Consider the following 15,647-nt stretch of genomic DNA (forward strand, 5'->3'; position numbering starts at 1 on the left):
AAATACACACGAGAATTGAATAAAGCGACATGTTTATATAAATTATTTTATTTTTTTTTTTTTTTTTTTTTTTGTTTGTGAAACGTGCTTCTATGGTGTCTCAATTGACCACAACGAACACACGCCTGTGCCTCGCTTCGCTCTCTTTCTCCCCTTTATTGTAGGGTACACTTGGGTGCAACGTAGGCTTTCTTCGAAGTAGAGGGAGGAACCATTTGCTGAAATTTTGGGAGAATCTAGGAGAAACCTATTCTAGGCTAACGAAGGCGGTAATTAGGTCCTTAATTTTCTAAATTCTATACTGTCATTTTCTAATGTCTGATACTTTCTTTTTCTTATTTAAAAATTCATGCGTCTAGCTTGAGTAAAAACATCACTGGATATATTTGTAGTTCTAGGGAAGCCTAAGTTGCATATAACTATACACGCCATAGTATTTCCATGGGTATCATCGTAACGGTCCTGCTGCGTACGATCAGAACCAGAGGGATGTGTTACGACTACGCTTTGCCATTCTATGCGAGCTTTACAAGTACTCAGACAATAAAAAAAAAGTAAGAAAGATTGCCACCTTTTTTGTTATACAAACATACGTTTAGACTCGGCTCTGATTCTTTTCCGTCAGTCTGAGCTTTTTATAGTCTTCTGTGAATTGTTTAGAACCGATGGAATATTGCTTCTAAAGAAGCCATCGTTTCTATCGCTTTGTCAAAACTAAAATGTTTGTTTATTTCTTTCCTTTAAACGTTGAAGATCGTACGGAGAGGATTTAACAATTAGGAACCTCGTGTTTTGATAGAGGATTTTATAAATTAGGAGCGAGAATAAATTCGAATGAACTTCTTCGTGGCGATTCGATCAACCCTTTCGCTAAGGAGTCCCTGCTGGAAAATTTTGAAAAATTCTGTTCGAAAAAATGTTAATTATTGAATAACCATTGATGGTTTCAAAGCGAGCGACTATAATCTGTCATAATCGTAGACCTATGTAGACGGAAAATAAGTTGCCACTTTAGGCCCGGAAATTCCTAAAATTGAAGGGGAAACTATGGAAGTTCAGTTGTGATAAATCGATTACACTTCAGGTGCACTCGTTGGCTAAATATAGTTATGGAGTTAGCCAATTGACTACTTGCCTCCTTATCACAAATATTAGCCCCCCCCCGTTATATTAATCCTCCGTCTATATACGCTTACGATCGTAATAGCGAAAGGGTTAACACTGTTGTAGAGAATTTTTGAAAAAAATTCCAAAACGTCCTTTTGTACCTAAGCGAAATTGCACCAGTTAGCATTCCTTTTCTTTGTAATAGGAACACTTTCTAACTCGCGTCGTTTCTACGATTTTCGACTTTCGTACATCTCTAAACGACTGCTTTTAGAATAGAGCAAAAGCAGCGTAATATAATAAAAAATAAAAAGCGTCGTTAACAAAAGTCTAAGACTGAGAAGACAGTCTAAAGAGAGAATCGTAGATCTGAATGAGGCATGTCCGGTGCACTGGTTACAAAACGCACTTTACCAAGAATTCCAAGGAAATGGTAATGAACAATAGGGAAGCTCAAACAGACCCAAACACACACATGTACACGATAAGGGATGAAAAAAATATCACTCCGATGGACTGTATAACAAAACTTGTAGCTTTATTGGCTTCGTTTTAGGTTAGTTTTTCGAGTACACGAGCCTCAATTAGTAGCGTTGTCTAAAACACCAAATTAGCGTCTAGGTGTACTCTTGTGATACTAATAAGTTTAGACAAAAATTATTGAATCGCTTTTAGAGCGTCTCAGACGGGGTCAGCTTATTCTTTCGTGGCGTTAAAGAGCTAAACGTTACGACTAAAAACATACAGTCAAGACAATACGTTAATCGTTTTGAAAGGAGATAAAGCAAAGTGCTCGAATCTGGTTATATTTCTTTTTCATTTCTGTTCTGTTCCAAGAAGAAAGGCTCAACAATGCCTCGCCTGTTTATGCCGAAGATCATTCGTATAAATGTAATCGTTGTAACGTGAAATAAAAATATGTGTGTCTGATAGAAAAATTTTATTTTCGTTTGTTCGCGTTTCTTAATTTTTCTTCTAGGACACATTTTGACTAAACGAGCATTCGGGAGTCCTTTCAGTTTCTTCTGTTTCAATTCGAGCAAGATTTATAAATTATAATAATTTATTATTTTATTTCGTTATTAATAAAATGAACCGATCGAGCTTGTGTTACTCCTTTCAACACTGAATGTTCCATACTTTGTAATGTCTACTCTTAACAATCCTAAATTAATTTCCGATCATTGATAATTATTAGAGATTCAATTCTTTATCTAAATTTATAGTTTAAAAGGTGCTGAACAAAATTGAGACCAAACTTTAGGTAACTCATTGTCAGAAACGAATGATTTTATCATTTTACATGTCTTAAAGTGTAGCTCCAATTTTTGTCAACATTTCGTAGATTTCCTAATTAATATTTAATCAATGATTGGCTAATTACTTTTAACATAGGTGAATCAACTGCCCGAAAGAATTTAATTTCTTTTTCTATTTCATCTTCTGAACGTAGAAACGTTCTCACTACCTGTAGGTGTCCAATGGAAAATATATAAACACGCTACTGCCTCCACGATGAAAACTCCTAGACGTAGATTAATCTGTACCACGCGTTCAAATCACCGAACATAATTGTTCTGAGCCAAGGGCCGCGTTTATCCCTAGGCAAAATAGGCACGTGTCGAGGGCCCGCATAAAAATATTTGTCACTACTGCACGAGATAAATAAATCCACTAAATTTTGACTTCAAAATTTAATTAAAAAATATATACATATGTAAGGGCCCCGATTTTTATTCGCATGCCTAGGTCCCGAAATGCTCTAGACGCGGCCCTGTTCCGAGCCACTTGAAAACTTGATAAGCTTGATTAACCTTACAATACGTAGAAAATACGATCGGGTTATAAGCTGGAGGATGTTGACGAAAATCGACGAGTTCACGTGAAATCGTAACTATGTAATCGCAAATTCGTATATATACATATACATGTATACTCGTTAGCTAAATTAGTGAACGTTAGGCGTTAAATGAGAACACGAAACCGAACGTAAGAGATGAAAATATGGGGCGAGAACAAGTTGGCTGAGACGAGGCGAGACGAACTTTCCTGGTAATACACATTGTCAATTAGATTCAGACTGATCGCAGGGATTGACGAGGCATTAAGAAATTCAATGTTCTTCGGTGTTTAGCTAGAATATTATTGTCGTCGTCGACGTTGTTTCATGATGATCGCTGTGACACGACATCTTGCGTCTCGTGAACGATATTACGTGAAGATTCAGAAATTGATTTGCATTTTTCTTATGCAATTTTAACCCGTTTATAATCGTTTCGTTCTTTTATTTCACTGTTAAGATTCTATTTTTTGTTCTGATTCTAAATATAATTTTTTTGTTGATGCATCATGTGTGTCTTCCGCTTAACGATGTCTCAGTCACAAAAATGTTTTGAATTTTTTCCAGTGTTTTTAACGATCGAAGCTTCACGCTATATCGTTTTACAACCGTAGCCCGTTTTACACGTAGAATATTATTCGTTCTCGTCTTGTATCCCTCACACACATAATCAATTTTCGAATACCTAAATCACTAACAACTTTCATAACCCTGAGAAAAACGATTTTCAATACCATTCAAGGATGTTCATCGAAATCCAAATCACACAGCATAATTAATAATAAATCAATTAAATGTACAGATGATTGGCAAAAAGGAGACTAGATTACTTGAACAATTCAGACATTGAGTAAATACGATGTCGCGTACTGATAATTTCCGTATTTACTTTTTTAACCGATAAGTTGTACATGTTTTTAATTTGATTGTTCTTATAACCTTGATGAAGATATACTATAAATATTTCATTTAGCTGTCGTACTATAAATTATGCTGTGTACTTAATTTAAAACTCGAATCTTCCATAATGCTTTACACTGGTATTAAAATACGATACGCCTATTGGCTGCCGTTGGCAAGAAGCGCTCTGATTAGTCGGCACACGGGTAGTAGTCTGATATACAGGGAGATTCTCTCAGCGCGCAACACAATAACCGTCCCGCACAATGAAACCCTGCGGTTGTTGCGGGTAAAGAGACCCAGGGGCCATATCGCTGGACCCAAGACTGCTCTGTGTGTGTTTATGGCTGAGACGAAGACAAGAAACGGAACAGCAGGGGTTCCATTGTGCGGCACGGCTATTGTGTTGCGCGCCGAGAGAATCTCCCTGTATAAACAGTCGACCGGTCCGTGTGTGCGCAGTCTCCGAAGACTTCTTGTAAACGGAAGGCAGTACAAAGCAAATTTTCGGAATAAGCACTTTTCATGATCCTGCATCGTCTTGAAGCCACGATTTCATTCTCGCTACACTTCTCGGAAAAAAAATTTTTCCTTTGAACGATCAGATCAATTTCACAAGTGTTTCGAACAATTTTTATCGCTATATCGTAGGAGATAACGAAACAATTAGACAAACTTTAACGGTGTATTCTAACTTTTCTGAAACAGAAAAGGTTAGAAATCGAATGGACTACAAAAGTTTTACCTCGAAAGAAAAAGAATAGATTTCATTCACCGACCATCATAGTTCGTCGAGCAAAAAGTACTTTATCGAAAAAAGGAAAACATATCCTCCGGTTTCGAAGCCCTTACTTACAAAGAAAAACGGGCCAACCGAGTTGTTAAATCAAAAGGAAAAATAAGAAAAGGGTCCGAGGCTACACAGGGGAGAGAAAAGACCCTCTCGAAACACATACAACTCTCTGGACCAATGTTTACACTAACTTACTAATGTACTATCGCCTAAATCATTACTTAACCGCGAAAGTGATCTCCCCGTCTCTGGATCCTCTGAAGCTATTGAAGATGCATCAGTCAGCTAACAATCATGTTCCCAAGGTTCTCACCAGTGACCTAAAATAAAAATACCACCTGACAAAACACATTGTGTGTCTATCGTAATCGTGTATTAGCCAAACTGTATACCGTAAACGTTGAATTACACGTGTGTCGAACGAGCCACAAGTAATGAGGAAAGGAAGCACGTTCGTGATTTGTTTCGAGCATATTTCACTTAAAATATATCTGCTAGGAAATAAAGATAGCGAGATGCTAAAACAATGTTTATTTATCAAGATATATTTATAAACTTTTTTGATATTTCTTTGAACATTCTAACTGTTTCCTTGCTGTTTTCAAAATAATATAATTATCGAGTGTTGTTGAAATATTTTTGTAAACTGTTAATACGATCGCAAACGTGTGTCCTTTCAAAAAGGTTTCATGTAAAAATGATCTAACCACGTTTCTCTGCTGCCACCCATGGATAAGCAGATGAGTGCGTATGTATGCATGTATATAACCTATCTATACATATACAGTACACAGTGCAGGAAACGTGTATGTGTGTGTATATACCACGCACGTGTACATTACATATACATATTATACATATACATATATAATAAAGGTTTAGCGTCGCAACGTGCATACACAACAACAACAACAACTACAACAAGAACAAAAATCGTAGCGCGAACGAGGCCACTATAAATATACATATATAAATTATAAATATATACATACGAGTAACAATTAATAATTGTAACGTTGTAAAGCTGTGAGTAAAGAAAAAGAAGAGAGAAGAATGTTTTAAGGGCTGCAACAGAGTTACTAAAGTCAAGATACAATAGGATACAGATGAGAGAAAAGGGATTTATTTTTTTGCCAACAGAGAATTGTTTGCGGTGTGTTGTACCGATAGATATAAAAATATAAGAAGAGTAAAACGAGTATTTTGCGATCATAAGTGGGAGAGCAAAATACTCTGCTGCATGTTACGTGGGCGTTATGTATGTATATCAACGTCAAAATAGTCAATCTTGTTCCCGTTTGCAAAAATGAAATACAACGCGGATCACTTTGGATGCGTGTGCGCGTATGTACGCTTTTAAGAATTGTGATATGTGTGCCGCGCACACGCATATATGTATACAAAAGATGAATATACAAAAAAAAGGATATTCAATAAAACGCCAATATTGTGAAAAAAAAAGAAAGAATAATGATATCCTTTTCATCGATATATTTTTACATTTAATTTAACTTAAAACTAATCTGTCGTAAGGTTATTTAACTATCAAATTATGAAACAGAATGTGACCGAAACAGCGTGGGTCATCTTGGAGCGTCCTTGAAATATCATTAAATGGTATTGTTGCATTCATCGTAGAAGCATAAAGTTCACATATAGAACGTGCTTGAAAATTTTGTGATTCTGAACTGATCGGTTGCTTCAACTCGAACTTGTTATAATTATATTTAACACTTAGTGGATCCTCTAATTACAAGTGGCTGTAATAAGATTCGTGCTTCACCATATCCCTCGTGATCTCATCGACCGATCTGCAGCCTGCAAACGAATAGACAATGAGTAGATTAGTTATCTTTCATTCAAATGAATAGACAATGAGTAGATTAGTTATCTTTCATTCAAATGAAGTTTCGTTTATAGTGACGTACCTGTTAGCGCAAATGCTAGATCAATTTCCTTCCTGAAGATCTCAAGCACGTGTTTGGCACCTTCCTCACCACCCTGAGTCAGGCCCCACAACAAAGGTCTGGCGGCAAATGCCTGCAAAAAGAATTCAATTTATTTGCAGAGGGTGCCAAACTTTATTGCATATATCATTTCATATGTGCTTACCATTTTCGCGCCCATAGCGAGCGCCTTGAAAACGTCGATTCCTTGTCTCACACCTCCGTCCATGTATACTTCTATTCTGCCCCTTACGGCGTCTATTATTTCCGGTAAAACTTCAATCTATAAATGATACATTGCTTTTATTGCCATTACTATCCGTTAGCCAATTAACGAGAAGTTACGCGACTGCCACTGCGTCACGTGACTGTGATTCAACCAATGAGACGAAAGCATCGAATTTGAAATGTAAAGAGGAGCAACGAACCGAAGCTGGAAGTGTGTCAACTTGACGTGCACCGTGATTTGAAACGATAATTGCTGCTGCTCCGTGGTGGACTGCCAATTCAGCATCCTCAGCAGAGAGGACTCCCTTCAGGACGAGTGGCAACTTGGTAATACTGCAAAAAAGCAACGAATATGAGTACCACTTGAACGATCCATTTTCCACCGATTGGAAACTGTAGAATTCCAAACCTTTTGAGCCACGCGATGTCTTCCCATTTCAAAGAAGCGTCAAACAGGTTCATGACATATTCGCTCAAACCAGATCCATCCTTCGCAGACTTCATTTTGGTTGACATTTCACCTTGGAAATTTCCTAATCTAAAAGTATTCGTTGCAAGCATTATTAAATTGACGGTAATTTATTTTATGTTATCAAATATTCAATTCCTTATTACGTACTTCAAATGAGATGGAAGCGAGAATTTATTCCTAATGTCAGCTCGTCTGTCACCAAACAGTGGTGCATCGACAGTCAGAACGAGAGCTTTGAAACCGGCACATTCTGCACGTCTGACTAAATTTAAGGTAACATTACGATCGATGTATATGTACAATTGGAACCATTTTATTGCATTTGGCGCGGCTTCCGCCACTTCTTCGATACTACTTGTTGATATAGTAGACAGGATATAAATGGTACCATACGCTTGGGCGGCTAAAAATGAAAAATTTTAAATTACGTTATAAGACTAAGTAACATATTGATATCGTTAGGAAATGCTAATGATAAGACTATTTGGAAAAGATAACGAATGCAAATTTACATTACTTAAGTAATGAAATGTAACGTGAATAATAAACTCTTAATATTAAGAGAAACAGGGATTATATGGCAATAAAACTATTCAAATGAATATTGGAAGATGCATTTTTTGCATATCGAATGCAACTGGTCATCGAGAGGTGCTTCGATCTCGCAGAATCGATCCTCAGTCGACGCGTGGCAACCGTGTCTGGTTGATGCCTGTTATCGTTACAAAATTTACGAAAGGTTTTAAAACGTAGATAGCAACTGATAAGCGACACTAATCAGACACATGAGGTTAGTGTTATGTAGATAGTTAACGTAGCCGGTGGCTAAGTAGCGGGTTTTCGCATGATGATGAAAAGAAATGTAGTAAGCCTGATAAAGTTCTTCTTTCTGGCGGCTTTAACTGTTTTCCTGACCGTTGTTGTGTTCCGCCGCATACGGACGTCACCTAACCATGAAGTTTCGACACCGGTAACCGCATTGTTGGTTGACAGGACTGACAGTGCGAGAAATTCCATCGATTCGAGGCAGAATATCAACGAACATCTACCTCAGGTACGGGTTAAAGACCTACTCATTATTAGCAAGGTTGGTGCAAGTGAAACAGGTTTAACAGTAGTTTTAACCTTCTGCATTCCATGCAGTACCGTACGATGCTTTCTTGTACCCTGTGCAAGTGACATCTTACTGTTTTTTACATTAAGATAATGTTACATTATAACGGTAAAATGATACTTTTCAACAGGTTTCAGATGGAAAAATAGATTGGCATGATTACAAAAAAATTGAGGAAGAAACTAAAAGGAGCGGGACAGGTGAACATGGAAAGCCAGCATTTCTTTCACCTTCTCTTGATTCGTTGAAGGAAAAATTATATCAGGTGAATGGTTTCAATGCTGCGCTCAGCGATGAGATTTCAATGAATCGTTCTGTACCTGACATTAGACATCCAGATTGTAAAAAGAAGAAATACTTAAAGAATCTTGATGCAGTCTCTGTGATAGTCTCCTTTCATAACGAGCATTTTAGTACTTTAATGCGTACTTGTTGGAGTGTTATCAATCGTTCACCAGCATCGTTGCTTGAAGAAATAATATTGGTAGATGACGCTAGCACCAAGACAGAGCTGAAGAAGGGTTTAGATGATTACGTTGCTGAACACTTGCCAAAAGTGAAGATTGTAAGATTACCACAACGATCTGGATTGATTAAAGGTAGACTAGCGGGAGCAAAAGTTGCAAAAGCAAAAGTACTTGTATTTCTGGATTCTCACAGCGAGGCAAATGTCAATTGGTTGCCACCGTTGCTGGAACCCATTGCACAAAACTATAAAACTTGCGTGTGCCCTTTCATTGACGTGATAGCTTATGAAACATTTGAATATAGAGCCCAAGATGAAGGTGCAAGAGGAGCTTTCGATTGGGAATTGTACTATAAGAGATTGCCATTGTTACCCGAAGACCTTAAACAACCAACGGAACCATTCAAGAGCCCAGTTATGGCAGGTGGTCTGTTCGCCATCAGTGCTAAGTTTTTCTGGGAGCTAGGTGGATATGATCCAGAGTTAGATATTTGGGGTGGTGAACAATATGAATTATCGTTTAAAATTTGGCAATGCGGCGGTCAGATGTACGATGCTCCTTGTTCAAGAGTGGGCCATATTTACAGAAAATTTCCTCCTTTCCCCAATCCGGGCAAAGGTGACTTCCTAGGGAAAAATTACAAGAGAGTAGCTGAAGTATGGATGGATGAATATGCAGAGTATATTTACAGAAGACGCCCACACTTAAGATCATTAGATCCTGGAAATTTAATAGAACAGAAGAGTTTAAGATCAAGATTACACTGCAAACCGTTCAAGTGGTTTATAGAAAATATAGCGTTCGATCTTGTTGATGTATACCCTCCTGTAGAACCGGATGACTTTGCATCTGGAGAGATTCGTAACATGGGTGTGCCAGAATTATGTCTAGATTCTAAAAAACGAAAGAGAGACGAACTCGTGGTAGTCGACGTTTGTATAAAAGACAATCCAAAAATCGTAGGAGAACAAGAGTTCAAATTAACTTGGCACAAAGATATCAGACCAAAAGATCGGACAGAGTGTCTGGATGTATCCAGAGGAGACACAAAAGCTCCTGTTAGCTTGTATCCTTGCCACGGTGGCCAGGGAAATCAACTGTGGCGTTACAACGTTGAAAAGCAATGGTTGATGCATGGCTATTCGTCAAGGTGTTTAGACACTGATCCAGCGAGCAAGAAGGTCTTTGTAACAAATTGTGATTCATCTTCTCCAACTCAGAAATGGAGAATCGAGAAAGTAAACATGAAAGCTATTAATAATTGGGATAACGTGGGACCCAAACGACATTGATTCCTTTGCTTTTTACTGCCGTAATTTTCTTAGCCTTATTTAATTATCTAACTTCTAATTATCTAATATGTACATATAAACGTATGCCCTATTTTTAACTAGTCATACGAAGTCGTCAGTTTTGAGTTCATTTCCTTCTCCGTCATGATACAATGGAAGGTATTTTGACGATTTGAAGTTATAGAAAACAAAATGTACTTTTTATCAATCTTTACAGTATTTCAATGATGAGATCGTTTTTAATACATCTGTACGAAATGTAAATATTGTATGAACCCTCTGTTGTGCCTTATACGTATAGCTGCATTTAGATCTACATATTAATTATATTGATTACTTTGCAAAAAAGTAACTTCGCTTTACTGCTCAATTTTTATCTACTATGAATCTTTTTTTTTTTTGTTTTTTAATTAATACCATGTATTTAAGAACGTGTAAGAACTGATTGAATCAAGAACTTTCTTTATTGCCAAATTTTTAACAACTATTTAAATTAAGTTTCTCTTAATGACTGATATGTAATGTATGTTTTTTAACGTCATATAGATATGGTACAAGGAATAAATTGTTTCTTATCTGTCGTCAAACGACATTTTTTTGTACAAGCTATTCGAATAAACAAAAAGTTCCATTTACACAATGTTAAGTAATAATAACATTTACATAAATGAAAAAATCGCGTACATATCTTAATGAAGTTTTTTAATACAGAATCGACTCAAAATGGTGAATCTATGTTTTATTCGACTGTGATCGACGTCGATTTTACTCATTCCAATATGATGAACAGTTGCATTTGTTATTGCAACTATTTTTGTAAAACGTTTCTATAATTTAATAAACATTTTTATAATGCAATCGATGTTCAAACATATTGTTGAAAAAGAATACTCGAAGAATATTATAAGAAGATTTGAAGGAAAATATAGATTTCATTTAAGAATTAATTTGTTTATAAACTCACCTCTGGCGTTCGCACATTCTCCCTCGGGATGTGCCATACGTTGCATAGCAGCAGGGGCGATACCTAAAGGCATCGAAATCTTTTCACCCAAAATTGTGGTGCTGATATCCCTCTTCGAGACATCCCTTAAAAATCGGGGTTTGATTCTGTACCTAAAAATCATTTTGAGGAATTAGTGAAAAATTCAAACAGAATCGAGAATCAGAATTTTATTCATTAAAGAGTGAAAACAGGGTTGTGTCTAGATCGAAAATACTCTTCTACTGAATATCTATTAAGTGTAAAATATTAATGTTATTTTAAAATTGCATCATAATTGATTTGTATAATTTAGATAACATTTAGGGATGGAATTAAGAAAGGGCAGAGAGAAGGGCACTGACTTAACACTTCTTCAAAATAAATATGAGAACACTTAGTTGACAAGTGATTCATCCTTTAAATATAGATTTTCAAGAAGTTTTCACCCTTTGTAGTTTAACAATAAGTCTTTAAATCACTCTGTCGTATTCCAAACTTTAAATTATCCTCCTCCATTTCCTTGCAAGTGACCAGCAATGCATTAACATACTTTCATTAAAAAATTCCTAATAACCAAATTAGTGAATTATTTCATCCTCTTCTATACTTACTTCCTGAAAGCTTCTGTGTTCAGCCTCAAGGTATACTGATCTCCTGCTCCGGAATTATAGTAATCCCTGATAGATGGTGTTAGGTTTGATTGAGCATGCTTCTCAAAGTCTTCGACACAGATGAACTGAGACATGTTGTCTGTGGAAACAATGCGTTCCCAATTAATTAAAATAAATTAAATAAAATGAAATAAATAAACCGTTCGCGAATGAGATCGATGAAAGTAAAGAAAGATTTTCTTCACTGCAAAAAGAGATCGTTACACGGTCGAGCACCGAGCAATAATGTGAAGAACTCTCGTTTAAAACGACGTTTATTATACACACGATACACAAATACGGAACCTTTTTATTCTTATTCGATGATACCCCGTGTGCGACGATCACTCACGAATCGACTAGACTCGTCTGTCGGGAGAGTAGCTCGTACAATTGAATATGAAGATCGTTGATCCTCCCAGCTGATCTTACAACTATCAAGTGACTGAAATTCGCGGCTGAAATCGCGACGATAACCCTCAGTGGCAAACGTGTCCACTAATGTTGCTGATAAAACTGTTTGCTCTATTTAACTTCGTCATATTGACTCATTTTATCGCTGCGGAATTAATGAAAGACTCGTGTGCGTTCCCCTGATTTCCGGATGATGAATTCCACCCTTCATTTCGATGGAGCCGAATACAAATCCGTTTTAATCGTACGAATATAATAATGAACAACAACAGCTTTGTTGGCTGATAGGTTTCCAAGAATATGTGAAAATAAAACTTTATTTTGTTACGTTCCATAATCGTTTGTGTTTATGCAATAAGACTGATAGGAAAGGATGAAACGTTTCTTTTTTCTTAAGTAGTATAGGTCTATTATAATGTCTTAGGTTGAGATATTTTAATCTTTACTACTATGGCTTGTATGAAATATATGGGATTTCAGGGGGTGTTAGCTGGAGTGATAATGAACAACTTTTTCCTTTACTAAAATGCTTGTTAAGGCTTAGTTTTCGAATTATTAATTAATAAAGACTGGCCAATCAAAGGGTGCCTGGCGCGCGGACTCGGCCGCTGGAGTGTCGGCTACGAGTCGAGTTTAACCGAAGTCACGGTTACTGCGTTACCGACGCAGCGCCGAGTAGTTTGTTCGCGACCGCGGTCGAGCTCGGATCGTACCCAACACTACCGTGGCGAGTGTGCGCGCTACGCGTGCTGCGATTGGTCAGTGTTTATTAATTAACACTTCAAAAACTACGCCTTAACGAGCATCTTGGTAAAGGAAAAAGTTATTCAGCATTACCTTAGCTATCATTCCTTGAAAGAATACCCACGTATGGCTGACAATGAGTCTTTTTGAAATTCTAGGTTAGTGGTAATTTTTAAAAAGACATTTATTTAGGAATAGAAAAAAGTTATTATCTAATTAGAGTCGGTGTCAATGTCGAATTACGTTATCAAATTGAACCATTAAAAATTGTTAGCCTCCATTAAAAATTGTTTTATTATTAATCTAATTTTCAAATTCAATTATTCGAATGCAATAAAATGAAATATATATTAGAGTTAGGCAACATTTTCAACAAAGCCAAGGGATCCACTCCAAAAGGAATTCCGATTAATCCATTGATTACATTTGATTACACTCAAAATTAATACCTACGTGTTAGAAAAATAAAAGAATAAAACAATCACTTATCGAGCTTAGGAATGTCTGATACTCGCCCAATCAAGATGTTGACTCATAATTATTATATCAGATCTTCGATGTTTTCGTATCGGATCAGGAAATAATCAGGCTGAAATGAATGAACGAAATATCCAACTATGTTAGGTTATCTTTAAATCGGGGCTATTAAAACATCACGTTTCATTGTTCATCGATTAGAGAAGAGGTTCGAATCTGATTTCGATCGTTGCTTTTTAGAATTCCCCGATTGTGTCACGTTATCGAAATTGCGCAATAGAAAACCTTGGATGTACAACGAAACAAGAAATGTGTCAAATACGAAAAACTATATAGTTTATTAATCTCACCACGTGTGAGATTAAGGCAAGGAAGTTTCCATTTTCTGTGTTCGAAAGCAACAAACAGGGACTTTAAACGATTGCGGGGAAAAAAGATTGAATTATTATCGAGGATCATGCGTGGAATGTTATAAATTAATCATCGTATCTGTATACCAACGGTACTCTATCCATCGTTTTGCAATCCTACTCGTTGATCTTCTGAATTCGAGCAATATGTTGATTTCAAAACTTTCGCGATAAAAGAATGTAACTTCAATCGCAATTTTTTTTCTCTCTCTCTGCAGAATCGGAAGTGAATAAAAAATTGTTTAAAACGAAGGACACGCAACAGTTCGCGAATCTTAAATTTTAATTAAAATTATTATAGGTATCATTAGTGATAAGTGATGTGAGGGACAGATGTTCCTTTATTCCCACAGTCGATATACATATATCAAGAGGAATTTAATTAATACAAGCCAACTCGTTATCATAATTACCTCCAAGTCTCGGTTCCGTTTATACGTTTTCTAACTTAAAATTTGTTAGCGCATTTGAATTACGCGCCGGTTTTATAAGCAGCTCTGTTTAGTGTTTAATTTTCTTTTTACTATTTTGGTAATTGTAACCAGACATTGTTCTGTTGTTCTACTGCGTCTATATCAAAAAGGAGAATGAAAGTTTTTTTGTAAAGACGATTATAGGGAGTCAGAAGCGTTGCGTTGTAATGTAAATATATTTCTTAATTTTTTTTAATAAAACAAGATCAAGTAAGAACAAAATTATTTTCTCGAAAAAATGGGGGACGAAAGACAGGTCTGTGTAGGTCTGTTTAAACCGTACTTTATTACATTTCTGTTAGAAATAATACACAAAAAATTCTCAGGGGGCGACGAAGCATTTTCACGCCGAAGACGCACGAGGTGAATAGTCGCTCGATCGAAAGAGAAAAGAAAAAAAAAAATAGGTAATCGGGGCCCCAAATGGCGAACCAAAGTCTGCGACCCCTTATTTTCGGGAAACACCATCGATTAACGCCATCGACTCGATAATATACAATCTTAATTAATATTTATATCATTGAACGTCTGCGAGGGACCATAAATATATAAGGGGCGCATCGATTCTATTCCCCTTTAATTCGCATCAAACGGGATCACAGACTCGGTTTAACTTGTTCGAATAAGTAAAATGCTCTCGTAAATGCGCCGATTTAAAAACCACGTGATCGCTTAGCTTCGATTCTTTTTTTTTCTTTTTCTCTTTAAAACATTCTTTCTCGGTTACGTCTAATCGCATCCTCTCTCTCTCTCTCTCTCTCTCTTTCTCTCTCTCTCTCTCTTTCTTTGCACCCTTTCGGGAATTTCGAAATCTCTCCTTCGATATACGTACTTTCATTTGAGCTTTCATTTCATTACCTCGATAGAAGGATGGAAGAATCATTGAGTTTTATATTCGAAGGAGATTATTCACAACTTTAACCCTTTCGTTGTAGCTATAGTTGATATATCAAATTGAAATACGTAAATAAAAATATTAACACGTTCGCTGGGAATTGATGGCCCAACGTTCATCGGGCGAAGGAAATAAGTAGAAATAATATTAATATTAATAATATTAAGTGAGTGTATCGCGGATCCACAGCGAACGTATTAAATTAAATAATTTTTCCATCCTTAGTGACGAAAGGGTTAAAATCAGAGAATGACTCTTCCAGCCATCGATAAATCGACGCAAAGAAATTCTTTTTAATCATCCTTCTCGAGCCCCTACAATATTCCCCAAACGAGTGTCGTAGGAAAATATCTGACGCGTATCCTTAAGGTTACCCTTCATCGTACGATGATCTCGTGAGGAAAACGTAACCACGCGCGAAACTTGAACTTCGTCTTTAA

The 15,647-nt window shown here is 36.5% G+C and overlaps 2 protein-coding genes across 2 annotated transcripts; one reads left to right on the forward strand and one right to left on the reverse strand.

The window, feature by feature from the left end:
* Window positions 1–42: 42 nt before the first annotated feature.
* Window positions 43–12,294, reverse strand: Hao (Hydroxyacid oxidase). The gene is made up of 9 exons (XM_034320949.2): window positions 12,101–12,294; window positions 11,756–11,894; window positions 11,124–11,275; window positions 7,434–7,689; window positions 7,224–7,352; window positions 7,015–7,147; window positions 6,753–6,869; window positions 6,569–6,680; window positions 43–6,458 (listed from the first exon to the last, which is right to left on the reverse strand). The coding sequence occupies exons 2-9, from the start codon at window positions 11,887–11,889 to the stop codon at window positions 6,391–6,393; spliced, it is 1,101 nt and encodes a 366-aa protein (XP_034176840.2). The 5' UTR covers window positions 11,890–11,894; window positions 12,101–12,294; the 3' UTR covers window positions 43–6,390.
* On the forward strand, window positions 7,971–10,202 carry LOC117602662 (N-acetylgalactosaminyltransferase 6). Its single transcript, XM_034320948.2, has 2 exons — window positions 7,971–8,340; window positions 8,531–10,202. The coding sequence occupies exons 1-2, from the start codon at window positions 8,131–8,133 to the stop codon at window positions 10,157–10,159; spliced, it is 1,839 nt and encodes a 612-aa protein (XP_034176839.1). The 5' UTR covers window positions 7,971–8,130; the 3' UTR covers window positions 10,160–10,202.
* Window positions 12,295–15,647: the final 3,353 nt, after the last annotated feature.

Source organism: Osmia lignaria, chromosome 12, assembly GCF_051020975.1.
Source record: "Osmia lignaria lignaria isolate PbOS001 chromosome 12, iyOsmLign1, whole genome shotgun sequence".
NCBI classification, from domain to species: domain Eukaryota; kingdom Metazoa; phylum Arthropoda; class Insecta; order Hymenoptera; family Megachilidae; genus Osmia; species Osmia lignaria.

Bases quoted from the DNA above. Each gene is read 5' to 3' on its own strand.
- LOC117602662 (XM_034320948.2), top strand. From the start codon at position 8,131: ATGATGATGAAAAGAAATGTAGTAAGCCTGATAAAGTTCTTCTTTCTG. The intron at 8,341-8,530 runs GTACGGGTTAAA...ACTTTTCAACAG, and splicing joins TCAACGAACATCTACCTCAG to GTTTCAGATGGAAAAATAGA.
- Hao (XM_034320949.2), bottom strand. From the start codon at position 11,889: ATGTCTCAGTTCATCTGTGTCGAAGACTTTGAGAAGCATGCTCAATCA. The intron at 11,276-11,755 runs GTAAGTATAGAA...AATGATTTTTAG, and splicing joins AACACAGAAGCTTTCAGGAA to GTACAGAATCAAACCCCGAT. The intron at 6,459-6,568 runs GTACGTCACTAT...ATTCGTTTGCAG, and splicing joins TCTAGCATTTGCGCTAACAG to GCTGCAGATCGGTCGATGAG.